Source organism: Phascolarctos cinereus, unplaced genomic scaffold (assembly GCF_003287225.1).
Source record: "Phascolarctos cinereus isolate Bilbo 61053 unplaced genomic scaffold, phaCin_HiC Scaffold_3;HRSCAF=262, whole genome shotgun sequence".
Lineage (NCBI taxonomy): Eukaryota > Metazoa > Chordata > Mammalia > Diprotodontia > Phascolarctidae > Phascolarctos > Phascolarctos cinereus.
Genome location: NW_027555736.1, coordinates 203,488,817 through 203,509,865, shown reverse-complemented (window position 1 = coordinate 203,509,865; position 21,049 = coordinate 203,488,817). Strand labels below are relative to the sequence as shown.

At 36.4% G+C, this 21,049-nt stretch overlaps 2 protein-coding genes across 5 annotated transcripts in view; one reads left to right on the top strand and one right to left on the bottom strand.

Moving 5' to 3' along the window:
* Nucleotides 1–21,049, bottom strand: part of CPSF2 (cleavage and polyadenylation specific factor 2) — a 50,180-nt gene that overhangs the window by 11,531 nt on the left and 17,600 nt on the right. For 2 of the 4 annotated variants that reach the window (XR_013485422.1, XM_021000287.2), the window contains exons 1-9: nt 19,998–20,169; nt 11,236–11,418; nt 9,731–9,890; nt 9,536–9,641; nt 6,893–7,022; nt 5,887–6,002; nt 4,871–5,058; nt 3,651–3,941; nt 1,021–1,121 (exon numbers count right to left, since the gene is read on the bottom strand). Coding sequence is in view for 3 of the 4 variants with exons in the window: in XM_021000287.2 (XP_020855946.1) it covers nt 1,021–1,121; nt 3,651–3,941; nt 4,871–5,058; nt 5,887–6,002; nt 6,893–7,022; nt 9,536–9,641; nt 9,731–9,890; nt 11,236–11,384 (1,241 nt within the window). In the remaining variant the exon portion in view is untranslated. Of the gene's footprint in view, nt 1–1,020; nt 1,122–3,650; nt 3,942–4,870; nt 5,059–5,886; nt 6,003–6,892; nt 7,023–9,535; nt 9,642–9,730; nt 9,891–11,235; nt 11,419–17,857; nt 18,012–19,997; nt 20,170–21,049 lie in introns of those variants that run through there. The other 2 variants (XM_021000288.2, XM_078151412.1) reach the window with 2 other exon arrangements.
* NDUFB1 (NADH:ubiquinone oxidoreductase subunit B1) overlaps nt 20,401–21,049 on the top strand; it is a 10,629-nt gene continuing 9,980 nt past the window's right edge. Inside the window, exon 1 of the mRNA XM_078151413.1 lies at nt 20,401–20,503. The gene's annotated coding sequence lies outside the window, so the exon portion shown is untranslated. The remainder of the gene's footprint in view (nt 20,504–21,049) is intronic.

The following is a 21,049-nucleotide window of genomic DNA, read 5'->3' as shown; positions in this document are numbered from 1 at the left end:
GATGTCACAGGTCCAGTCCCAGCTGAGATAGCTCTAGAAATACCAGTAATAGCAATAAGAGAAAAGGAAGTAATTAATGGTAAAGAGAAGACAAAACAATCCCATTTTGTTTATGGCACAATGGTTTACTTAAAAAATGCTAAGGAATCAGAAAAAAAAAGGAAAAAGAAAATTAATAGCTTCAGTAAAGCTGCAAGCTGTAAAAGAAACACATAAAAATAACCAGCATTTTCAATAGAGCAACACTAAAATCTAGGAGGGAATGACAGAAAAGGAAGCCAGGGCCACATAAAATATCTGGGAGTCAATTTCCAAAAGCCTAACTCAATACCTGCAGAACCACAGTTGTAACAAACTCCTTAAAGAAATTAAAAAAACCTAAAGAACTGAAGGAATATTCATTACTCATGTCTGCACTGTGCCAATACAATAAAATGTCCACCCTTCACTCTCAATCTCTTCACTTGTCATTGGTTGCTAAGTCTGATTGTTTCTGCTTCCACAAACACCATCTCTCACACCTGTTCTTTTCTTTCCACTCATAAAGCCACTACCTTACTTTAGGCCCTTATCAAAATTCACCTAGACTAATGAAACAGCCTCCTGCCTCACATCTCTCCCTTCACTAATCTATCCTTTACACAGCTGCCAAAGTGATTTTCCCCAACCACAAGACTGACCACGTCACTATCCTAACTCAAATTGTAGTAATACCCTATGAACTGAAGAATCTACTAATATTCCACCTTTATCTTCTCCTTTTATAATTTATATTTTTGTGTGGGGTTTATAGTATACATGCTTATTAATACAGTAGTACATGTATGTAATTTATTTTTAAAGGGTTAATATACATGTATTAGGGTGCATGATCAAAAAAAGTTTGGAGTACACTATTATAAGGGATCGTTCTCTGAGTGGGGAATATAAAGGGGGTGTGTGTGTTTGAAAAGAAAGGTGATTTATAAATGAAAGATATTAATAACAATTGAACAGTTTTTAAATTTTTAAGTAACTTACTCCTTTGATTGTTCTAGCTTTTTAGCAGCTTCCTTCTTCAGTTTCTCTTTCTCTAGATACTCTTCAAGTTCTTTTCCTTCAAGTTTCACACGTTTTCTCAACTAAAGCAGAATGGTTGAAGAAAGTGTCAAAGAAACTATTATCAATTTTAAGGGAGGAGAGAGTGGAAAACGAATGATCTTTAAATTTATTTTTTTCTCCTAAAATTATTCAATGGTTCATTACATGTAAGTATCTGGTGGTGTTTATACTAACAGTAAAACCGAATTTCATGGCACCAGAGTGAATTTAACTAAACTGTATAAAACCACGAGTTAAGGTTATCAATTTCTTCTACAATAAGCACACTATTTGTTGTTTAATATAACAGCAGCTGAAATTTATATAATATTTTAACATATGTTCATCACTTGACAAACCTCACTTGATCTTCACAATATGTCAGAGGAACTGCAGGTATTATGATCCCCATCATACAAATACAAATACAAATGAGCAAAATAAGACCAGAGAAGTTAAATGACTTGCCCATGATTACATAGCTACTAAGTGTTCTAAGGGATATTTGAACTCTGGTGCCCCTGATTCTAAATCCAGCATTGTATCATGCTGCCTAACTTTTATAATCTTAAAACTCACTTAAAATCCCTAATGTCTTTAATAACCATTTACAGATAAGACATTTAATCATATTTTCTTAAAATAATTTTACAATTCAGATAATTTAGTACTTAAATATGTTCATATATTCATAGATGAGATTCATAAGGTTGTAATGGGCCATAAAAATCATGAAGTCCACTAGCAGTTAGACAAATTAGGTAAATGACCCCAGAAAAATTAAGTGATTTGCCCAAGATCACAAGGCTAGCTAGTAACATGGCCGAAACTCCAAAACTCCCAAATTTTAAGAGCAGTAATTTTTTTAAATTACATTTTACTGTCTCTCCCTGAAAATGCATTATTTTCATCATATTTTATTTAAGTCACAAGTCTCTACATTTCTTTATTTTACTGTTAGTAAAGGGTCTCTTTTGCAATTTCTAAATATTTCTAAGAATGCTATTTGAATCTTATTTCAATACAATGCCTTGCACATAGCAAAGCTCTATAATGAAAGAGTAAACATATTAAACTCCCTTATCTGACAAAATCAAGGAATCAAGTAGTCTAATTGATGAAATACCCTGGTCACTATATACAAACAAACCCTGACTAACATCATATTTCTAGGAAACTGATGAGATTGCACATAGCCCCTTGGGAATTATCTTACAACCAGGAGATAGATTCCTGCGGGTCCAAAATTTGACTATAAAAGACCAAAATGAGCCTTTTCAAAAACCCAAGAAGACATTATGGAATTGAAGCCTTTCATCTGAACTGAGCACTAAGCATACTGAACAACTAAGGGCTAGGTTAAGCACTTTTTGTAGTAGCAAAGAACTGGATACAAGTATGTGCCTATGGGTTAGGGAACAGCTAAACAAATTGTGATATGGAAATATAATGGAATATTACTATGCTTTAAGGAGCAAACATGATGAATACAGAGAAACATGGAAAGATTTACATGAAAAAAGTGAAGCAGAGACAGAAAACAATATTCATAATGATTACAACAATGTAAATGGAAAAAACACAACAAAACAACTGAAAAATGACTACTGTGACACTGTAAAAAAAAACAAAACAAAACAAACAAGAATGGTCCCAAAGAAGATACTTCCTGCCAAACCTTTGAATGGAGGGGACTGAAGGTGGTGGGGTGGAGCCCGTGCACGTGGTGGGATGGAGCCTGTGTATGTGGTGGGATGGGGGGATGGAAGGGCATTCAGAAGTATCAAACACTGCATTTAATTTTAGATTTGTTAGTATATTGATCAGTTTTGCTGATTTTTTTTCTCCTGCCTTTAAAAAAAAATTTCTTTGATATAAGGGTAGCTTTCTAGGGGAGAGGAGAGGGATGAACAGGCAATATAAAACAAAAGATATCAATACACACGTGTTTAAAAAAAAACTTTCCTTTTGGAAAGTAACCATCTAATATGAATTTCATATGATCAACTCAACAATATCATAACAGCATTTTGTAATATTATAGTAAGATTTGGCTAAAAATGTATCAATGACATCACTATGAAACAGTGTTGGCTGAGGCACCATTTGTGCAGTTTGTGATTATGTGCCATAAATGCATTCACAATTTTGAAAGAAATGGAATACAAATACAATATCCTAAACACTAAAACTATACTAAACATAACTTCATGTGTTGATTTGAAATGTCCTTTGGATTCTAGAAGTACCTCAGAGTCATTGTTATAAACACAAGCATTGTTTTGTACATGACAAGATGTTCAAAAAATTCAAGAAATTTTATTAATAGGATCCAGCTTGTGAGAATGTACTACAATTAAAAGCTATCAGCTCTATTCCACAATGATATAGTTGAGCTTTAACACTTCATAGATGGATATTAGTTTACATGTATGTTTCTTTTTTACCAAAAGTATTTATCAACAAAGGTTAAAATTGTACTGAAATGTCAATAATTATTTTTAAAATAACATTTGTTTGTAACCCACCTTCAAAAATCTTTAGGTAAAACTTTAAAACGTGTTTCTTACCTCTATTTCTGTGATTTTCTCAGAAGGGTTATCTATTAGGAAACGGGCTAATGTTCCAGGTGTAGTTCTATAAGTGAGAATGATCGAATTTTTAGAGTCCTGGCACCACTGAATAAAGAGATCTCTTGAAAACCCACATTCCAAATCAGGTTGGCTGGCAAGTACAACTTTGGGGCTAGGCACACGAGCCAGATCAGAAAGACCATGACATAAAGAAAGATGACGAAATTGAAATGGATTATTTCTTTTGTCTTCAAAACATCTCATCAATTTATCACTCATCCATTCTACCTAATTGGGGGAGAAAAGATAGGTCATTGAGAAATGGTTAGTTACTATGCCATCTAGTTTTGGCACAAACTAAGTGCTCATAAACTATTTCAAATTAAAAAATATATATTCTACTCCTAACTCCTCAAAGACACGTTACAACCCTCAATGTACATTCACTACAAATACATCACTAAGTTTAAATTTTAATATTTTACTATGAAAACTACATAATAAAATGTTTCTTTTTTCCTTGTGACCAAGAAATTTAAAGCCAAATTCAATTAACTAAAGAGTTGAAAGGTACCTTAGAGGTCATCTAGTCCAACTCTCCTCCTTTTACATATGAAAAAATTTGAGGCCAGAGAACCTGCATTAGCCAAAGTCACACAGTACACATGAGAACCATTTCCAGAACATAGGTTCAAGCTCAAGTTTGGCGCTCTTTCCACTACACCACACTTACCGCAGCAGTAATCAGCTTTTTCATGCCTAATAGCATGTCTTCCATGAAATTCCTTTGGATATTCTTTATTCTGTTTTTATCCCTCACTATACAATTTTAAATTCTGTTTAATTTATAAGACCTCTCAGAAATATATAGAAGAAGGCAAAGTATAAACCCTAACTACGTAAAATATCTTATTGCCTAAAACATCACAAGTGATATCCCCTCCCCAAAGGAAAATCACCTCAAATATTCTCAGCATTCAAACAATGAGGAAATTTGGCTGAGTGAACATACAAATAAAAATGAACAAATATAACCATCAGCAGAATTTGAAACTAAGAAGTGGATCAAAAACATTTTGTATACACACTAGCACAAAACTGATTGTTTAAAAAAAAAAAAAAAACAACAAACCCAAAAGATCCCCACAACCTTGAATTGCTACCTTAAATCTTCAACCCCATGTATTACATATCACATATAATCACATAAAACAAACCTGGGATTTAGAAAACTCCACTACATTGTAGCTGACATTATTCAAGAGTGCTAACGAGTATACGCCCAGTCCTGCATCTTTAGTTCTCCAAATCTGATCAAGAAGTTGGGCAAGTTCCAAAACTCTTCCTGCTGTGTCCACAGCTATTAACACATTCCCATCACCTCGAAGTGTTTCCAGGACATTTGCTAGGAAAATATGAACATAAAATTTGGATAACAACACTTTGATCCAGTATTAAAGAAAGGTAATTTTATATTTATCTTTATCCTCATGTTTACAGTATGAAAATATGAAAGTTTAGAATAAACATTTTGTTTCTGATTTGGCATAATAATTGAGGGCCAAACTGATACCACGATAAGGACTTCATGAAATATTGGGTTATGCTTTCTTAAATGCAACATGGAAAGAGTAAATGACTGAACTGTCTGCACTAATAGAGGAGAACAGTATAAAATACAATAAAAATGTGTTGGCCTTTGAAATGTGGTATACAAAAAATTGCAACAGAAAAAAATCTATACACTAAGGACTTGCAATGTTACCTCACAACCCATTTCAAACAATATTTGACATAATAAAATTCTAGTACAAAAAAAGAATGTAAACATACATATGACGTGTGTATATGTGACTGTATGTGTGTTTAGCAGACGGTTCTAGAAAAATGCGATTTAGAAAAATAGCAAAATTCTCTGGGCATTATAACAACTGATGAGAGAATTAGACATGTGTAAGGTGATACGTGAAAAGCCAACCTGGAATGAAAAATTTTCTGATGATAATCCAAAGACTGTAGAATTAGCATCAACTGCAATGGATTCCTGTGTTAAATATTATCATGATTACAGAGATTTAACATAGAACACTGGAAAAGAAGAACACACGTAAACCTTATTTCCTTTAATGTGGCCAATTCAACTATCACTATGAAGAATGGCAGGTAGATGGAATAGTACATAAAAATAATTTATTCTACAATCTACTGCTGAATTAAATAACAAAATACATACTGAGTAGTTGTTCATCCCTTTGTTTTCGTCTCGGCTGCACATAAGTAGCATTAAAGGAATCTGTGATAAGCAATGAAGGTCTGCTTAACATTTCCAGGGAACATCCATTTAAGTGACTGTAAACAAGAATTTAATTCTCAATATAAGATATAGATTATCTAAAGCAAAAACTGTAACCTAATATAAAAGTTATAACTCTTATGCTGACAAAGAAAAAGCTAATTTTAACACCAAAATGTTTTTATAATGGTGACATATATATGCAGTGTTATATATGTGCTTTACTTAAGAAAATCTGATTTTGAAAATCAAAATTTACAATACAGCTAAAATGGAGAGTAATTTTTTGTATTATAAAAAGGAACCACGAGGCTCGTTTAAGGAGTAAGCATTAAAAATTACTCACTGGTAAAAATTCAACATACATGCCATACTTCTAGGAGTATCTGTTATACAGAGCAGAAGTGTCAAACACAGACCCTTAACCCCAGAGTGCAGCCCAAACCACATTAAAATGTAACTGGAAAGCATTTAACAAAATAAATAAAAATATTATAGAACAGAGACAGTGTTAATATGTTGTTTCCTAAGTCAATAAATGGCCCTCAAGGGTCCTTATTAGACTGTTCAGTAGCCATTTCTATTTTGTCACCATATAGAGTGTGTATGTGACACACATATACCGAAAATAACTTGCCATGCCAATTTTTACAGCCCCCTCCTCTCTTTCCCCTCACAAAAAATCTAACTGTGCTTATTTGTGGAAAGTTAAGGGAAGAGGGGATCAACTAATGTAAGAGTCGCTTTGAAAATAAGGAAAACCCTTCAGTAGTTAAGGTTCTTGACATCTGATGTTTTTGAGTTAATCCAAATCAAGAGATTTGGGCAAAAGAATTGAATCTAATTCAAATAAGCACTTTAACTTTCCAATTCTACCTTCGTGAAAATGAAATTATAATGCACGTCCAATCGCATTTCCCATAACTTCTTGTTTTGATATACATACATCTCCCTCTTGTGGTTGAAGTCAACAGCATAAACGATTTCTTCTTCTCCATCTTTAACTATTTTCCATATTGTTCCTCCTATCATGTGACCAGCTGGCAGAGGTGTGATGGACAAACCATGCCCTTTGCCTGTATTAACAAAAAAAATAGTAACACTAAGACTCTGTTGGCAACACATTTGTGAATACAGGATTATAACTCACGTGTCTGCTGGCACAGATCACAACCTTTCTCTAAATTCCCCACATAGTGACTGCTCAAGATTGGAACTGGGCACCAAAACAAGGGGATGTTTCCCTCAGATAACAAATGGGCCACTAGTAACAACACCCTGTCATAAGAGACTAGCTTTCTTGTAAGCGTAGCAGAATGTATTCTCTGACGCTGGCACTGTTCTTCTCCAGCTAAAACTTCACAATCATTTGCTGAAGGAAAAATGGGAGTAGCAGTGAACCAGAGAAGCAATAGAAAAAAACAGAAAAGAATACCTCACGAAATAAGTAATATGCATTTTTATATAACACTAATGAAACCAGGAACTCTATTCAAAATAACTACAAAAATGCATGAATGTCCAGAAGTTAACCTAACAAGACATACACAAAATTTATCTGGGTACAAAGACAAAACACTCTTTAAAGAAATAAAGAAAGACCTCTGGCTAGGCAATGTGAATATTTTTTAGAAGACGATATTACTTAAATTAACTGGCAGATTTAGAGCTATACCAAATTAGGGGGCATACTTTTTAGAACTAGATAAAATAGCAACATAATTCATTTAGAGTAACAAACGATCTGGCATATCAAGAGAAAAAGAAGAAAAAGTATGAATGAAAAGGCATAGCATTACCAGACCTCAAACCCTACTATAAAGCAGTATCCATAAAAACAATCTGGTATTTATTTTTAAAAAGTAGATCAATGAAACAGACTTAATTAAATAAGAGACAAAAGCGACTAAGAACAGTAGCCCCAGTGTTTGATAAACTCCAGAACATAATTTATTAAAGGAAGGACTGCCTGCTTGACATGAATTGCTGGGCAAAGTGTAAAGCAGTTTAGCAAAAATTAGGGTTAGAACAACATCTTATATCATATTCTTAAGTCCAAAAGATACATGCAAACTGAATATAAAAGATCAATCATAAAAAATTCAAATGAGACCTCTTACACCTTTCACAACTATGATCACAGGAGTAATTCTTAACCAAACAAGGGATGATAGAGATCATAAAAGATAACATCTTTTTTTTTACTATTTCAACTTTAAAAAGCTTTATATAAATAAGATCAATGAAAATAAAATTAAGAAATTATAGAATACAAAAATATTTGTATTAAATATAACCAATAGAAGTCTGATATCACACACACACACACGCGCGAATATGTAATGGATACACATATATAATATCAAGAGTCATTTCCCAATATATATGAACAGTTTTTAAAAGAATAAATTCCATGTATAGATTACTAACTTGAAAACACGTTCCAAATCCAGCTTCTGGCCAAAATAAAATCAAAGCTAGGCTCTTTCTGCCTAGCAATAAAAGAAATGAAAATCAAAACAACCCTGATATTTCACCTCTGATCCACCAAATTAACAAAAAAGAAAAGCGGCAGGGACAACCAATGTTGAGGGATTAGAAGATGAAAGATGCTGAAAGTGCAGATAAAAGCACTAAATTCTGGATTCTGTACCACTAGTCTGGATTTCTATTTGCATTATGCAAAAAAAAGGAAATTAAATGTCTGTATCAGTAATCCTACTACTGGACATACACCTGAAGGAAGTCAAAGACAGAAACAAAGGTTCAAAATACACCAAAAGTCACAGCAAGACTCTTTGTATCAGTGAGGAATTGAAAAAAAAAATGAGTGCCCATTAACTGGGAAATGGCTAAAAAAACCAAAAAACCCCTTAGTAGGTGAATGCAGTACAAAAGGATGAATATGGAAATTCAGAGAAACATGGGAAGAGTCATACAATCTGATATAGCAAAATAAGGAGAACCAAGAGGACAACTATACCGTAACAATGGCAATGTAAATTAAAAGATCATTACAAGAAAGCTGGGCTCAGCAAGTGAAAAACTAACAAAGGTCCTAGAGGGCAGATGATGAAACACAAGTTCTCCCTCACAGCTGAGAGGGAGAGGGCTACTAGGAAACATAGACTATTGTACAGATTGTCAGATATGGTCTCTGCAACAGATGTTTTGGATTAAGTGTTTTCCTTTGTTGTAAGGGAGGGTTAAACCTGGAGAAACAGTAGGAAATAACCGTGAAATGAAAACAAAAAGCATTAAAAAATCTTATTATCTCCTCTCAGACTCTCGGCCGCCCCCCACGCCACTCCTGTCCCTCACACCATTGTTGGGTACACAGTAAAGACTCAGTTAACAACTATGTGGCTTCACTGATCAAATTCAAACTTTTTAAAGACTACATGCATCACAAAGTCTGATGTGATCATCATTTTGTTGGTAATTTGGTTGGGGATTATTTTGACCTTTAAACTGTTTGAAAGAAGCTTTCTCTAACTGCCAGAGGCAACATGAATTTCAGTGTTTTCAGAAGGTCTGAAAGTTTTACTGCAAAAGCTGAGTTTTTTCTCTTAATTCCAACAGTTATTACCTTTCAAATTCACAATTTGAGAGAACTTGAGTTGCTGTATTTTATCAAAAGCTGCATCCACATCATCCAGTGTAAAAAGTGTAAAATCCTCTGTATTATGACGAGACTAAAAGACCAACACACAAGGAAACAAAAGGTTAGTTAAAAAAAAAAGTTGTCAAGGCTAAAAATTTGAAGATATAAAAAAAAATTTACCTGATAAAGATCATACATGAACATTTGTCCCATTTTATAAACAGGAATGGTTGCATAGATAGCACAATTCAAACCCAATTTTCCAACAGCATATGGGAGGGCACCAAGATGGAGAGGATCAGGATGAGAGAGCAGTACTGCATCTACCTGGTGAACATGTCTAGAAGAACATAATTAAAATGATCAGTTTCTGGCATAACATAATGGAAAGTATAATGGAAAGAATAAACTTGTAGTAAGGAAATTTAAATTCAAATCCAAGTTCTGACACTAGCTAAACGGTATTGTGGAGAAGTCACTTAGCTTCATCTTTCTAATCTGTAAAATGGGGATAATACGTGCCCTAGCTCTATAGGATTGTTGTGAAGAAAGCTCTCTGTAAACTTTAAAGCGCTTTAGAAATCTGAGTGATAATTATCTTATTCCCAAAGTAGAAATAAGATGACAAATTCAAAGTAGTCGATTCTAACTTCTTAGCAATCCCAAATCAATATTTTGTGACAGGGTGAAATTATGAGCAAAAATGAGATTATGGATGTCAATCTTAATGCTACCCTGTTCTCCTTTTTCAACAGTAACAGAGCAGTCTATAACTATAAACATAACCTAAAACACAATGTTCAGAAACAATGCTTTAAAAAAGGAAAATCTGGAGAATGAATTTAATTGTGATTGAGCTATATATTCCTGCTTAAGATTCATGCATTCAAGTTAGAACTTTAGCAGGTACTCAGGGAATGATGTTACTTCTACCTACCTCTTTTCTATGGAGTTTAATTCAGTTTTCTGGATGATGACTGACATACCAGTTATGGTAAAACCTCAAATTAACCAGGATGTTTGGAAGAATGGGGTGTTTTGGCTGACTGAGAGTCAAACCAGAAAATAAAATTTTTTTCAACTTTTGTGTGTCAAATATCTTTTTTTACATGTATTGCTACACTGAGTAGTGAAAAGAATTTGGTCTTTCTTTGATAGGTTAGAATCCCATTAAAGTTATCATTCAAAACACCAATTTTCATCATAGAATACTGCAGTTGCTGGAGAAGAAAATGGCAAACTACTCCAGTATCTTTGCCAAGAAAACCCCAAATGGGGTTACAAAGAGTCAAATACAACCAAACACCAAAATAAAGTATAGGATATTGTGCTAGATGTATCTTGACTCTAGAACACTCCCTTGAAGTTTCAGATTCCTCTCTAAATCTCTGACATGAACTTCTTTCTGGTAATTTGTCTCTCCCCTAAAAGCAGGATACATAAAAACACTAGCAAATTAAAAATTTGTGGCATTTCAACAGGCACATCCTATAAAGGCAACCAGATAATATAAAATGAAGCTACTTCACTCTTTAACCAGTATCTTAAATAAAATTTTAAATATCTGATTTACCTTTTACTACGAGCACATTCAAAAAGAATATTAAACATTTTTTGATTGCACCAAAAAGGCACTAAAGTATAGTGGGAAAAAAAGATTAAAGTATACATTGGCAATTACTTACTTCCTAAGGGAATCTATGATATCCATTGAAAAGTGCTCATCCCAGCCACAGTCCAATAAAAATCGAAACTCATCAACCTGAAGTAGATAGCAAAGTGCAGATTCTTCTTGTACCCCCGAGAGGGTAGTTAGTTTGATGATAGATGTCATTTTTGCATCCCAAGGTCAGCAAACAGAAAGGTTCCTTCAAAAGAAAGAAAAATATCATCACAAATATATCGGACAATGAAATTGAAGTCTTTACCAAACTGGTAAATACATGTAAATTAATGGCAATCGGATGAGATAATATATTAAAATTGCTGTGCAAAAGCGCAAATATCACCACTTTTATCATTACTGTCACCATCATCATGATTAAACCACCAAGAACAGATAGATGGTTGTCTTCTCAAGAGTCTCTAGGAAAAGCAGGTTTTTGGCCTTTTATTTGGCTAAAAATTTGGCCTTTTCCAGTATTTTTTTTAACCTTTTCACTCTAACCAAAATTTTATCTTCTTAAGCTGTTTTTTCTCTCATTTAGACAAAAATAACTGCCTATCACTTTCCTCACAAAAGTCATAACTACAAAGTGATAAATTATGATTTGACAATGAGTCAATAGTGACTGTCATTATTCAAAACATTTTTAGATTTCCTTTTCTAGAATTCCTTTCAGAACCACAGAGTATCAGAGCTGAAAAGGATCTTAGAGACCATTTTCCAACTCCTTTATTTTACAGATGAGGAAACTAAGGGCAAAAAGCTAAAATGATTTGCCATAAGTCACAGTTAGCAGCCTATTCTTTTAAATGTCCTCAGTTGGTTGAGTTTGGGAGTCATTTTTTGAAATAACTAAAAGTCATTTGAAGCCTAAACATAAGGTGAGTAAATTCAAGTTGGAAAATACCATTTTTTGCTACCCCTTCCCAAAAATATGAGGTAACTATTAAATAATAGGGCTGGTTTGCTTATAACCTGGTCAGATTATTCCAAAGTTGTTAAGCAGAGTTACTATAATGGGAGGATAGCTTCCAAAGTGACATTAAAGGATAAGATCATTCTGTTAATTTATGATATATATTTAAATTATTTAATCAGTTGCATTAGTTTGTAGTCATAATCTTATATAAATTCCTTCAAACAGAATGATAGAATTCAATGCAACAAGCATTTAATAACTATCATGTATCACACTCTATTAGGTGCAGGGTTCATGAAGATGAAACCAAACCAGTCTCTGCCCTCAAGAAACTTACATTCTATTAGAAGAAATGGTGTACACTGAAAATTAAATGTAAAATAATTTCCAGGACACAGGTGTGTACACACTGACGAATGAGTATTATTATCAATCTAACTGCCTATCATACTTTGGAAGTCAGAATTCTTTATCTTCTTGGTTTATCTTAAGTTAATGGTGAGCCCAAACCCTACTGAGTAATTGAGAAATTTAACATAAGAAACTTTGCAATATTTTGGGGCTTGATGAAATCAAGTTATCCACAAAAAAGAATCCTAAAATGGTTCCTATCGCAAATGATTAAATTTATTATCTACCAAATGCCTATCTTTGCATTAAATACATTAAGTGATATATAAAATTAGAAAGAGTTTACAATCTTTGGGGGGGGGGCGTGGAATTGAAAGGGAAACAAAACAAGCAAAAAAAACCCCAGACACTAAATGAACAAATACCACCAAAAGAGTACCCAATAAGGCGCTGAACTGAATATAATGTATAATGAAGTGATAAAATATGAGGAATCAAAAACTACTGCCTTAAAGTTAAGTCAATTATCAACCCTATCTCTCTCTCTCTCTCACACATACACACACCCCCCTAGAACTCTACCCTCTTTCCCAAACTTCAATCCTACAGGACATCTATACTAAGATGTCTCTTCCACATCTCAAATCAATGTCCAAAACAGAAATCACTATTCTTCCCACAAATCCACTCTTCCTTTCTGTACCACCATTGTTCCATTCATAAATTACTCCCTTTCGCTACACTTCCCCTGCAATATAGTCAGTTGCCAAGTCTTATCTATTCCACTTCCAAAATATTTCACAAATTTGTCCCATTATCTCCACTCATACTGTCAATACTCTAGTTCAGGCCCTTATCACTGCTCACCTGGATTATTCTTAATAGTCTTCTAATTTTTGTCATTGCTCCTAATCTCTCTAATCACCAATCAAAGTTCCATACATTTGGCAAAATAATCTTTAAGTCTAACCATGTCACTATCCTTCTGAGAAATCCTCATCTTCCTATTGTCTCTAGAATAAAATACAAACTTTTTAGGCTGTCAGTGAAATCCATCCAAGGCTTCTGACTCATATGACAGTACAAGACGGCAGATTAGCTTTTTCAATTCTCATGAATTCTCAAAACTCCCCAATATAAAAATTATATGCAAGAAGTAAAGTGATTGTAGCTGTCTCTACAGACCAACACACTAAGAAGTCTAAAGAAGTAACAATCCCATGAATTAACGGTAAAGAAGGCTAATTCCTTAAAACATTCACTAAGCTCTACCCCTTCTCCATCACTTCCCACTCTGGCAGAGCTGTACAACCTGACTCAATTTGTGCCCAGGGATGTCACTCTACCTGACACAGAAATGGGTTGTAATAGTAGCACTCAGCCAGAGAACTAAAGAGCAGAGGGAACTGGGGCACTATGCCAGGGTCAGTTCTGTCCCCCCGGAAGTTACTTGGAGATGGGACTACGAACAGTGAAATGTGAATTCCCCAACGTAGAGAAGACTGCTTAGGCTTTGATACCCAACTCCCCCAGGGGAATCTGCTATCAAAGGGGAAGGAGTTAGAAAGCATGCAATAGGGGAATACAAGTGGGAATACTAAAGATCTAAAGAGGAAGAAAATTCAGTTTAAAACCTTACGTACAAGAAGCTGTATCAATAATGAATACACTAAAACAAAAGCAAGACAGACCCTAGGACATCCAAATGAGTTAAAACACTTCTAAATATTTCAAGACAAAGGAAACTGAACCAACACCTGATAAGGCAGAGGACTCTGTGCATTCTCAAGGCAGCGTGGTCTTATAGTAGGACCAATTGGTTCAAGAGAGAAATAAGAAGGATAAAAGCAGCATTTATGGCCTGTACAGTAGAAACAACAGGCAGAACGAAAACAAAACAAAACTGAAATCCACAGAAACGAAAGAGAGAACAGTTGATTGAGAATGCTGAACACAGAAGTAAGGGACAATCTGGAAGAAGAGACACAAAAAGCAATAACGTTAAAACACGATCTTAAAAAATGTAATCTCCATACAAGCAAAACATACTGATCTCAAAGACAAGATGCACAAAGACAACTTGAGGACTGTAAGTCTCCCAGAAGAAAAAAAAAAAACCTAAACATCATAATGCAAAAATTAATACAAGAAAACGAATTGTTAACTCAAAAAAAAACACCACACGTAACTTTTGAACACAGAAAACAAAGTGTCAATAAAAAGTATGGGACAGAAAAAGGCAGAGAGTAGAAATGGACCATAAAATCAGGGACATGGGGAAATTTTTTACCATGGGGCAATGCTTCAATTTTCTCTCTACTACAGGAACTGATGCTTCTAATACTCAAGCACGATAGAAAAAAAGGGGGGAGGGGTTTACAACTTTTACAAAGTAATAGCACAGAAATTGTTAAGAGAAAGAACTCAAAAATTACTTTAGAAGCTTTAAGAACACAAAATAAAGAAGGAATAAAAAAGTGTAAGGACCGTGAATCAGTCTTGAAAAGACAGAAAAGAGAATGAATGAAGAGAATGTGGGAAAGAAATCCTTTTCGGAAAAAAGAAAACAAATCAAAAGCTGAAGGTGAGATGAAGGAGAATTTTACTTGGTAAAAAAGGGAAAGAATTGGATACCCAGATTAATGGGGGGGGAAAAAAAGAAAGAAAAGGGAATTAAGTATAGCAAAACTAAGGTTAAAAAGGTGGGGGGCAGGAGTGGAGTGGGGCAAGGAATGGAGTGAAGGAAGGACTTCAGGGTAAGAGAAAAAGAAGCTGTGGGAACTGCCTTAAAGAAGAGAAAAAGTACTCTCTTTAAAGGGAAAGAGGTCACCTACCCAGCAAAACTGCGCATAATCCTTCAAGGGAAAAAATGGACATTCAGTGAAATAGAGGACTTTCAAGCATTCTTGATGAAAAGACCAAAGCTGAATAGAAAATTAGACTTTCAGATACAAGACTCAAGTGGAACATGAAGAGATAAACAGGAAAGAGAAATCATAAGAGACTTATTAAGGTTGAACTGTTTACATTCTACATGGAAAGATGATATTTGTAACTCATGAACCCTTTGTCAGTATTAGAGCAGTTGGAGGGAAAAAAATTACGTATATAGATAGACAGACAGACAGATAAATAGAGGGCACAGGATGAGTTGAAGATGAAGAGGTGATAGCTGGAGGACAAAATTAAAGGGTGAGAGAATTATACAGAGAGGAGGAGAAAGGGAGAAGTCAAATGGGGTAAATTATCTCACATAAAACAGACAAGAAAAGGCTTTTACAGTGGAGAGAAAATGGGGGAAGGTGAGGGAATGAGTTAATCTTATTCTCATCAGATTTTGCAACAGAAGAGAATAACATACACACTCAATTGGGTATGGAAATCTATCTTACCCTACAGGGAAATATGGAGGGAAGAGGACAAGAGAGCAGGAGGATGATACAGGGGAGGACAGATTAGGGGAGGGGGTAATCAGAAGCAAACACTTCTAAGGAAAGACAGGATCAAAAGAGAGAACAGAATAAATGGCGGGATGGGATAGGATTAAGGTAAATATACTTAGTTTTTCACAACATGACTACTATGGAAGTGTTTTGCATGACTACACATGTATAACCTGTATCTACTTGCTTGCCTTCTCAATGAAGGTGGGTGGGGAGGGAGGAAGTTTTAAAAATAAATTGTTTTCCCATGCAAAATAAGATATACAGGAAATAGTGTATAGAAATCTATCCTGCACTATAGGAAAACTGAAGGGGAATGGGATAAGAGAAGGGTGGGAGAGATAGAAGAGAGGGCAGATTAGGAGAAGGGGTATTCAGAATGCATGCCATCTTGGGGTGGAGGGAGGAACAAGATGGGGAGAAAATCTGGAACTCAAAATCTTGTGGAAGTGAATGCTGAAAACTAAAAATAAATAAAATAATTTTTAAAAAAAAAGAGAAAAAAGGAATTTTTAAAATCCCATTAAGAAAAACACTACTAGAGACAAATGGACGAAAATATAAACCCAATTCTTATAACTTTAAAATTCAATGCATAAAACAATCCAATAAAATTGAAAGAGTATTAGATAAGAAAACAAAATCTCACAATAAATTGTTTACAACAAATACACCTAAAAAGCAAAGATGTATACACAATAAAAAAGGAGCTGGAATAAAATTTACTGTGCCTTAGGTGAATTTTTTTTAAATTAGGAATTTCAATCATGCAAATAAAGATAAAAGAAAAACAGAAATTCACAAAATAAAGAGATAAACAATGAAATTACTGTGCTAAGTCATAAACTATTATCAATATTAAACTCATATGTTCAAAATGCCTTAGTATCTAAATTCACTTTTATAGTGTACATATTTAATTTTTCCCTTCTAAAAAATATTATTTTTAGCATTTTTTTTGAGTTCCAAATTCTCTCTCTGCCACTGAGAAGGCAAGCAAAATGACATCAATAATACATGTGAAATCATGCAAAACATACTATATAAATTCATAAAGGAAAAATTAACTGAATTACAGGAGTAAAGCAAAATGCCTGCACTCCCCACTATTATTTGATGTGGGGCTTGACATAGTTCTACTTCTCTGCTAGAAATAACAAGATGAGAAAAGAATTAAATTGAAAAAGCTAGGCAAAGGGGAAAAAAACTGTTTCCATGTAATGATATGATAGTAAATTGATGATATGAGACTAAATGCTATCCCTCAATATATGTGATTAAAGGATAAGAACAAATAGTTCCCAAAAGGAGAACTGCAAACTTCTAACAAACACATCAAAGAATGAACCAAATCACTAATAAGAGGAATGCTAATCAAAACAATCCTCTGGTTCACCCTGCAAATAGGCAAAGATAATAAGAAACAAGAACAGTCAATGTTGGAGGGACTGTAGGAAGATAAGCACACTAGTACACTGCTGGTGGAGGGGTGAATCAGGATAACTATTCAGAAAAGCAATTTGGAATTATGCAAATGAAATGACTAAAATGTCCATGACCTTTAATCCAGAGATCCACCACTGGGGTTATACTGTGAGTAGGCATGGATAGAAAGCAATATTCCTATACATATCAAAATTTACAGCAATATTTTTGTGGTAGCAAAGAACTGGAAACAAAGGAGATGCCTGTTATTTGAGGAATGGATAAACAAATTACAGTATATGAATGTAATGGAATATTACTGTGCTGTAAGAAAAGACAAATATGCAAACAGAGAAGCATGGAAAGATTTACATGAACTGATGCAGAGTTAAGTAAGCAAAATCAAAATAACAATAAACACAGTGGCTACAAGAGTGTAAGTAGAAAGAACCACCTCCACAAAATAAATGAAACTGAGCATTGTAAAATTATAAAGAACATACCTCCAAAAAAGGATATATGAGAAATTATCTCCCCCTTTCCCCTAACTCCACCGCAGAGAAAGAAGATTCACAGATGTGAAAACACTGCATATATTTCCAGCCTTTTTTGATATCTTGACTGATTTTGCTGATTTTGTTCCTCTTTCTCTTTTTCCTTAAAAAAAAGTTCTTTGTTATAGGAGAGAGCTTTCTGAGAGGGAAGGAGAGGAGCAATACTGAGAGAAATTTTGGTTTTGTTAAAACAAAAGATATCAATAAAAATTTATTAAAAATAAACCCATCTTCTGGCTCCTGCCCATCTTTCCAGACTTAACTCCTATTCCTCCTCTGGACACATGGCTACATTTCAGCTAAAATCAACTACTAGATGTTTCTTAAATTTGCATTTCATCTCCACATCCATGCCTTTATTTGCATAGGTTGTCTGTTCCACCTACTTGGAAGGCATCCCTTGCCTTATCCACCGTCTCAGAATCTTCACCTTCATTTTACTATTAGTTCAGGAGCCATCTCTTACCAAAAGCCTTTCCCCAGGTGTTAATGTTCTCTTCTTCCTCAATTTACTTTAAATTTGCTTATCTGGTTCCATATTATGTCCCCTCAACAGAAGGCAAGCTCCTTCTCCGGGCAGACTATTCTGTCTTTGGGACTCTCCTACCTTGAATTTTTGTTGTTGTTCAGTCCTTTTAGTGACTGAATCTTTATGAACCCATTACAGGTTGGGTTTGGGGTTTTTTTGGCAAAGATAGTGGAGTGGTTTGCCAGTTCCTTCTCCAGCTCATTTTACAGATGAGGAACTGAAGCAAACAGGGTTAAGTTAAGGGTTAAGTTACTCAGGGTCACACAGCTAGTAAGTGCCCTGCCTTGAATTTACTAGGCACTTAAACTTTAGCTGAACAGGACTTCCCCTTTCATGAAAATCACTGTGATGTAGTAAGAAAAAAACTACACTGGACACGAAATCAGAAGAACTGGGTAACAGACAGTCCCAGCTCTGCTACTACCTGTGCAGCCACTGACTAGTCACTTAACATCTCTGAGCATTAATTCCCTTATCTGTAAAATGGGCACAATAATTGCTCTACCCACTCACACAGCCTTATTGTGAAGATCATGTAATCTTTCAAAGAGACTTGAGGATGGGAGCTATTATTATTTCACCCCCAAACCTAACATATCTTGACCACTTGGGAACTCAATAAATGCCTGTTGTGGGTGACAATGACAAGCAAAAATACAAATTCTAAGATCTAACATATACTGGAAAGGAGGTGGTTATCTGTGTTTACTTACGACCGGAGTTCTTAACCTAGTTCGTGCCACAGACCCTTTGGCATAAGCCTAGGTACCTTCTCTGAATAATGTTTTAAAATAATTGAAGAAAATGCCAAATTTCAATTAGAGATTAGTGAAAATAAGGACAACAGGCAGCAGTTCTGTAATTATTTTTCGTTGAGTTTGCCCCATGCAAGACGGGCAACAAAAAGAGGAAAAGCTTCAATTTAAACCAAACTTATTAAACGCTTATTCTAAGCGAGGGTCGAGGCCAATATGGGACAAGCGAGGCTCAATTTTCTCCCGCTCCCTGCTTTCTGAGACTCGCTGCCTTCTACAGGACGGGGTGCATAGCCTCAAAGAAGAAGCTCTTACGGACAGTCAAGACGTAGGTGACGCCGCTGCGCCAGCCCAGGTGGTCAGCAGGCTGGTAAATGGTAATCGAAGGATGCAGTGGAACAAGTGGGCGCCGGAGGGGAGAGGGGGAGAGTCAGCCCGGAGACCCTTAGAAGGAAAACTGCAAGGGCACCGCCTAAGCGGCAAGAGGTGGAGGCAGAGCGAAAACAGGCGTCCAGGAGGGGACTTTATTTACTTGGGTGGGTGCAAAAGGAGGAAGCGAAGCGTAGAAGCAAAGAGGCGTCTAGTCTAGGTAGGCTCCCACCGCCCGGAGGGAGGCTGCGAGGAGGCCGTTCTGGATCGCTTTGTAACCTCCGGGCCTAGAAGCACGAGGCTGGCCGCCGCGGGGCATCATCCGGGGGCGTCCGCCTGCGGGGGCCGAAGCGAGATTCTCGCCCGACCTCTCCGAGGCCCAGGAGCCCCACTCTCCCGGCCGAATTCCCTCCTCTGCTCTTGCACTATCACTTACCTCGTCGGCCCTCCCTCAGCACTCTCGTCTTTCCTTCCTCCCTCCCTCCCTTACAATTCTTCTCTAGGTCGGAGCCCGAATGGAAAAAAGCAGCAGCTTCTTCAGCAACAGCGGCAGTCACCACTACCCGCCAACAGCAAGCGCAGACTGGCAGCCGCCATGTTGGGGGCGGGGCGAAAGACAGGCGGAGTAAACTGGGAGCTACCACTTCTCCCCGGGGGGAAGAGGCACAGCGTGGAGCACGAACAGTGACTCGACCCAGCCTGGGGAGGTTACGTGGAAGCCACACTGGTGAAGCAGTCTCAGAATTTGAGATCTATTCGGAGGTCAAGGACAAACAAGAAAAGGACGGAGGGGGTGACTTTCCAGCACCCCTCGCCCTTCCCCCAGCGTAGGGAATGGTGGAGTCCCGCAAGACGTGACGGCGCCAGAGGTCGGGGCCGGAGTCCTCGAAGGAAGTTGCTGCCCTTGGCGGAACTCTGGGCGCTCGGCATCCCGTCCTGCAGGTGAGTCCCTGATTTGAGAGGGGAGCACAGGCCGGGAGGTTCTAGGGCATGGGCTTCGGTTTCTTTCGTGCCGGCTCACACTGGCTCCCCGGAGGACAGGCGAGGGGGAGGGGGTCTCCAGGAGGGCAGAGGATGTTGGTGGCCCCTTGGGCCCGCGGGGATGCCCTTATGGTGGCCGCTCCTGGGACAACCTCGGGGAGTAGAGACGGGAGCTTCTTCTGAGGGGAGAAATCTAGAGGCATTTAGGAACGACGGTGATCTCCATGAGGACAGGAGCCTCGTCCTCCCAGAGCTGTCTTCTCTCAGTGCCTAGTGCTGCGCTTTTGTTCATAGATGCTTCGTATGATGACAGCAGAGACTGCCAATCTTAGTAAACATATATTAAGCGCCTACTGCATGCCAGACACTGCGCTAAATTCTTGGAAAATTGGTGTATTGGCAATGAGTTCCTGTGCTACACCGTAGATTACAGGCTAGAAGCAGTATGTAGGACAAGTGATGATTTCCCTTTAAATTGTCTCTAAATCCCAGATTTTGGTACAACCA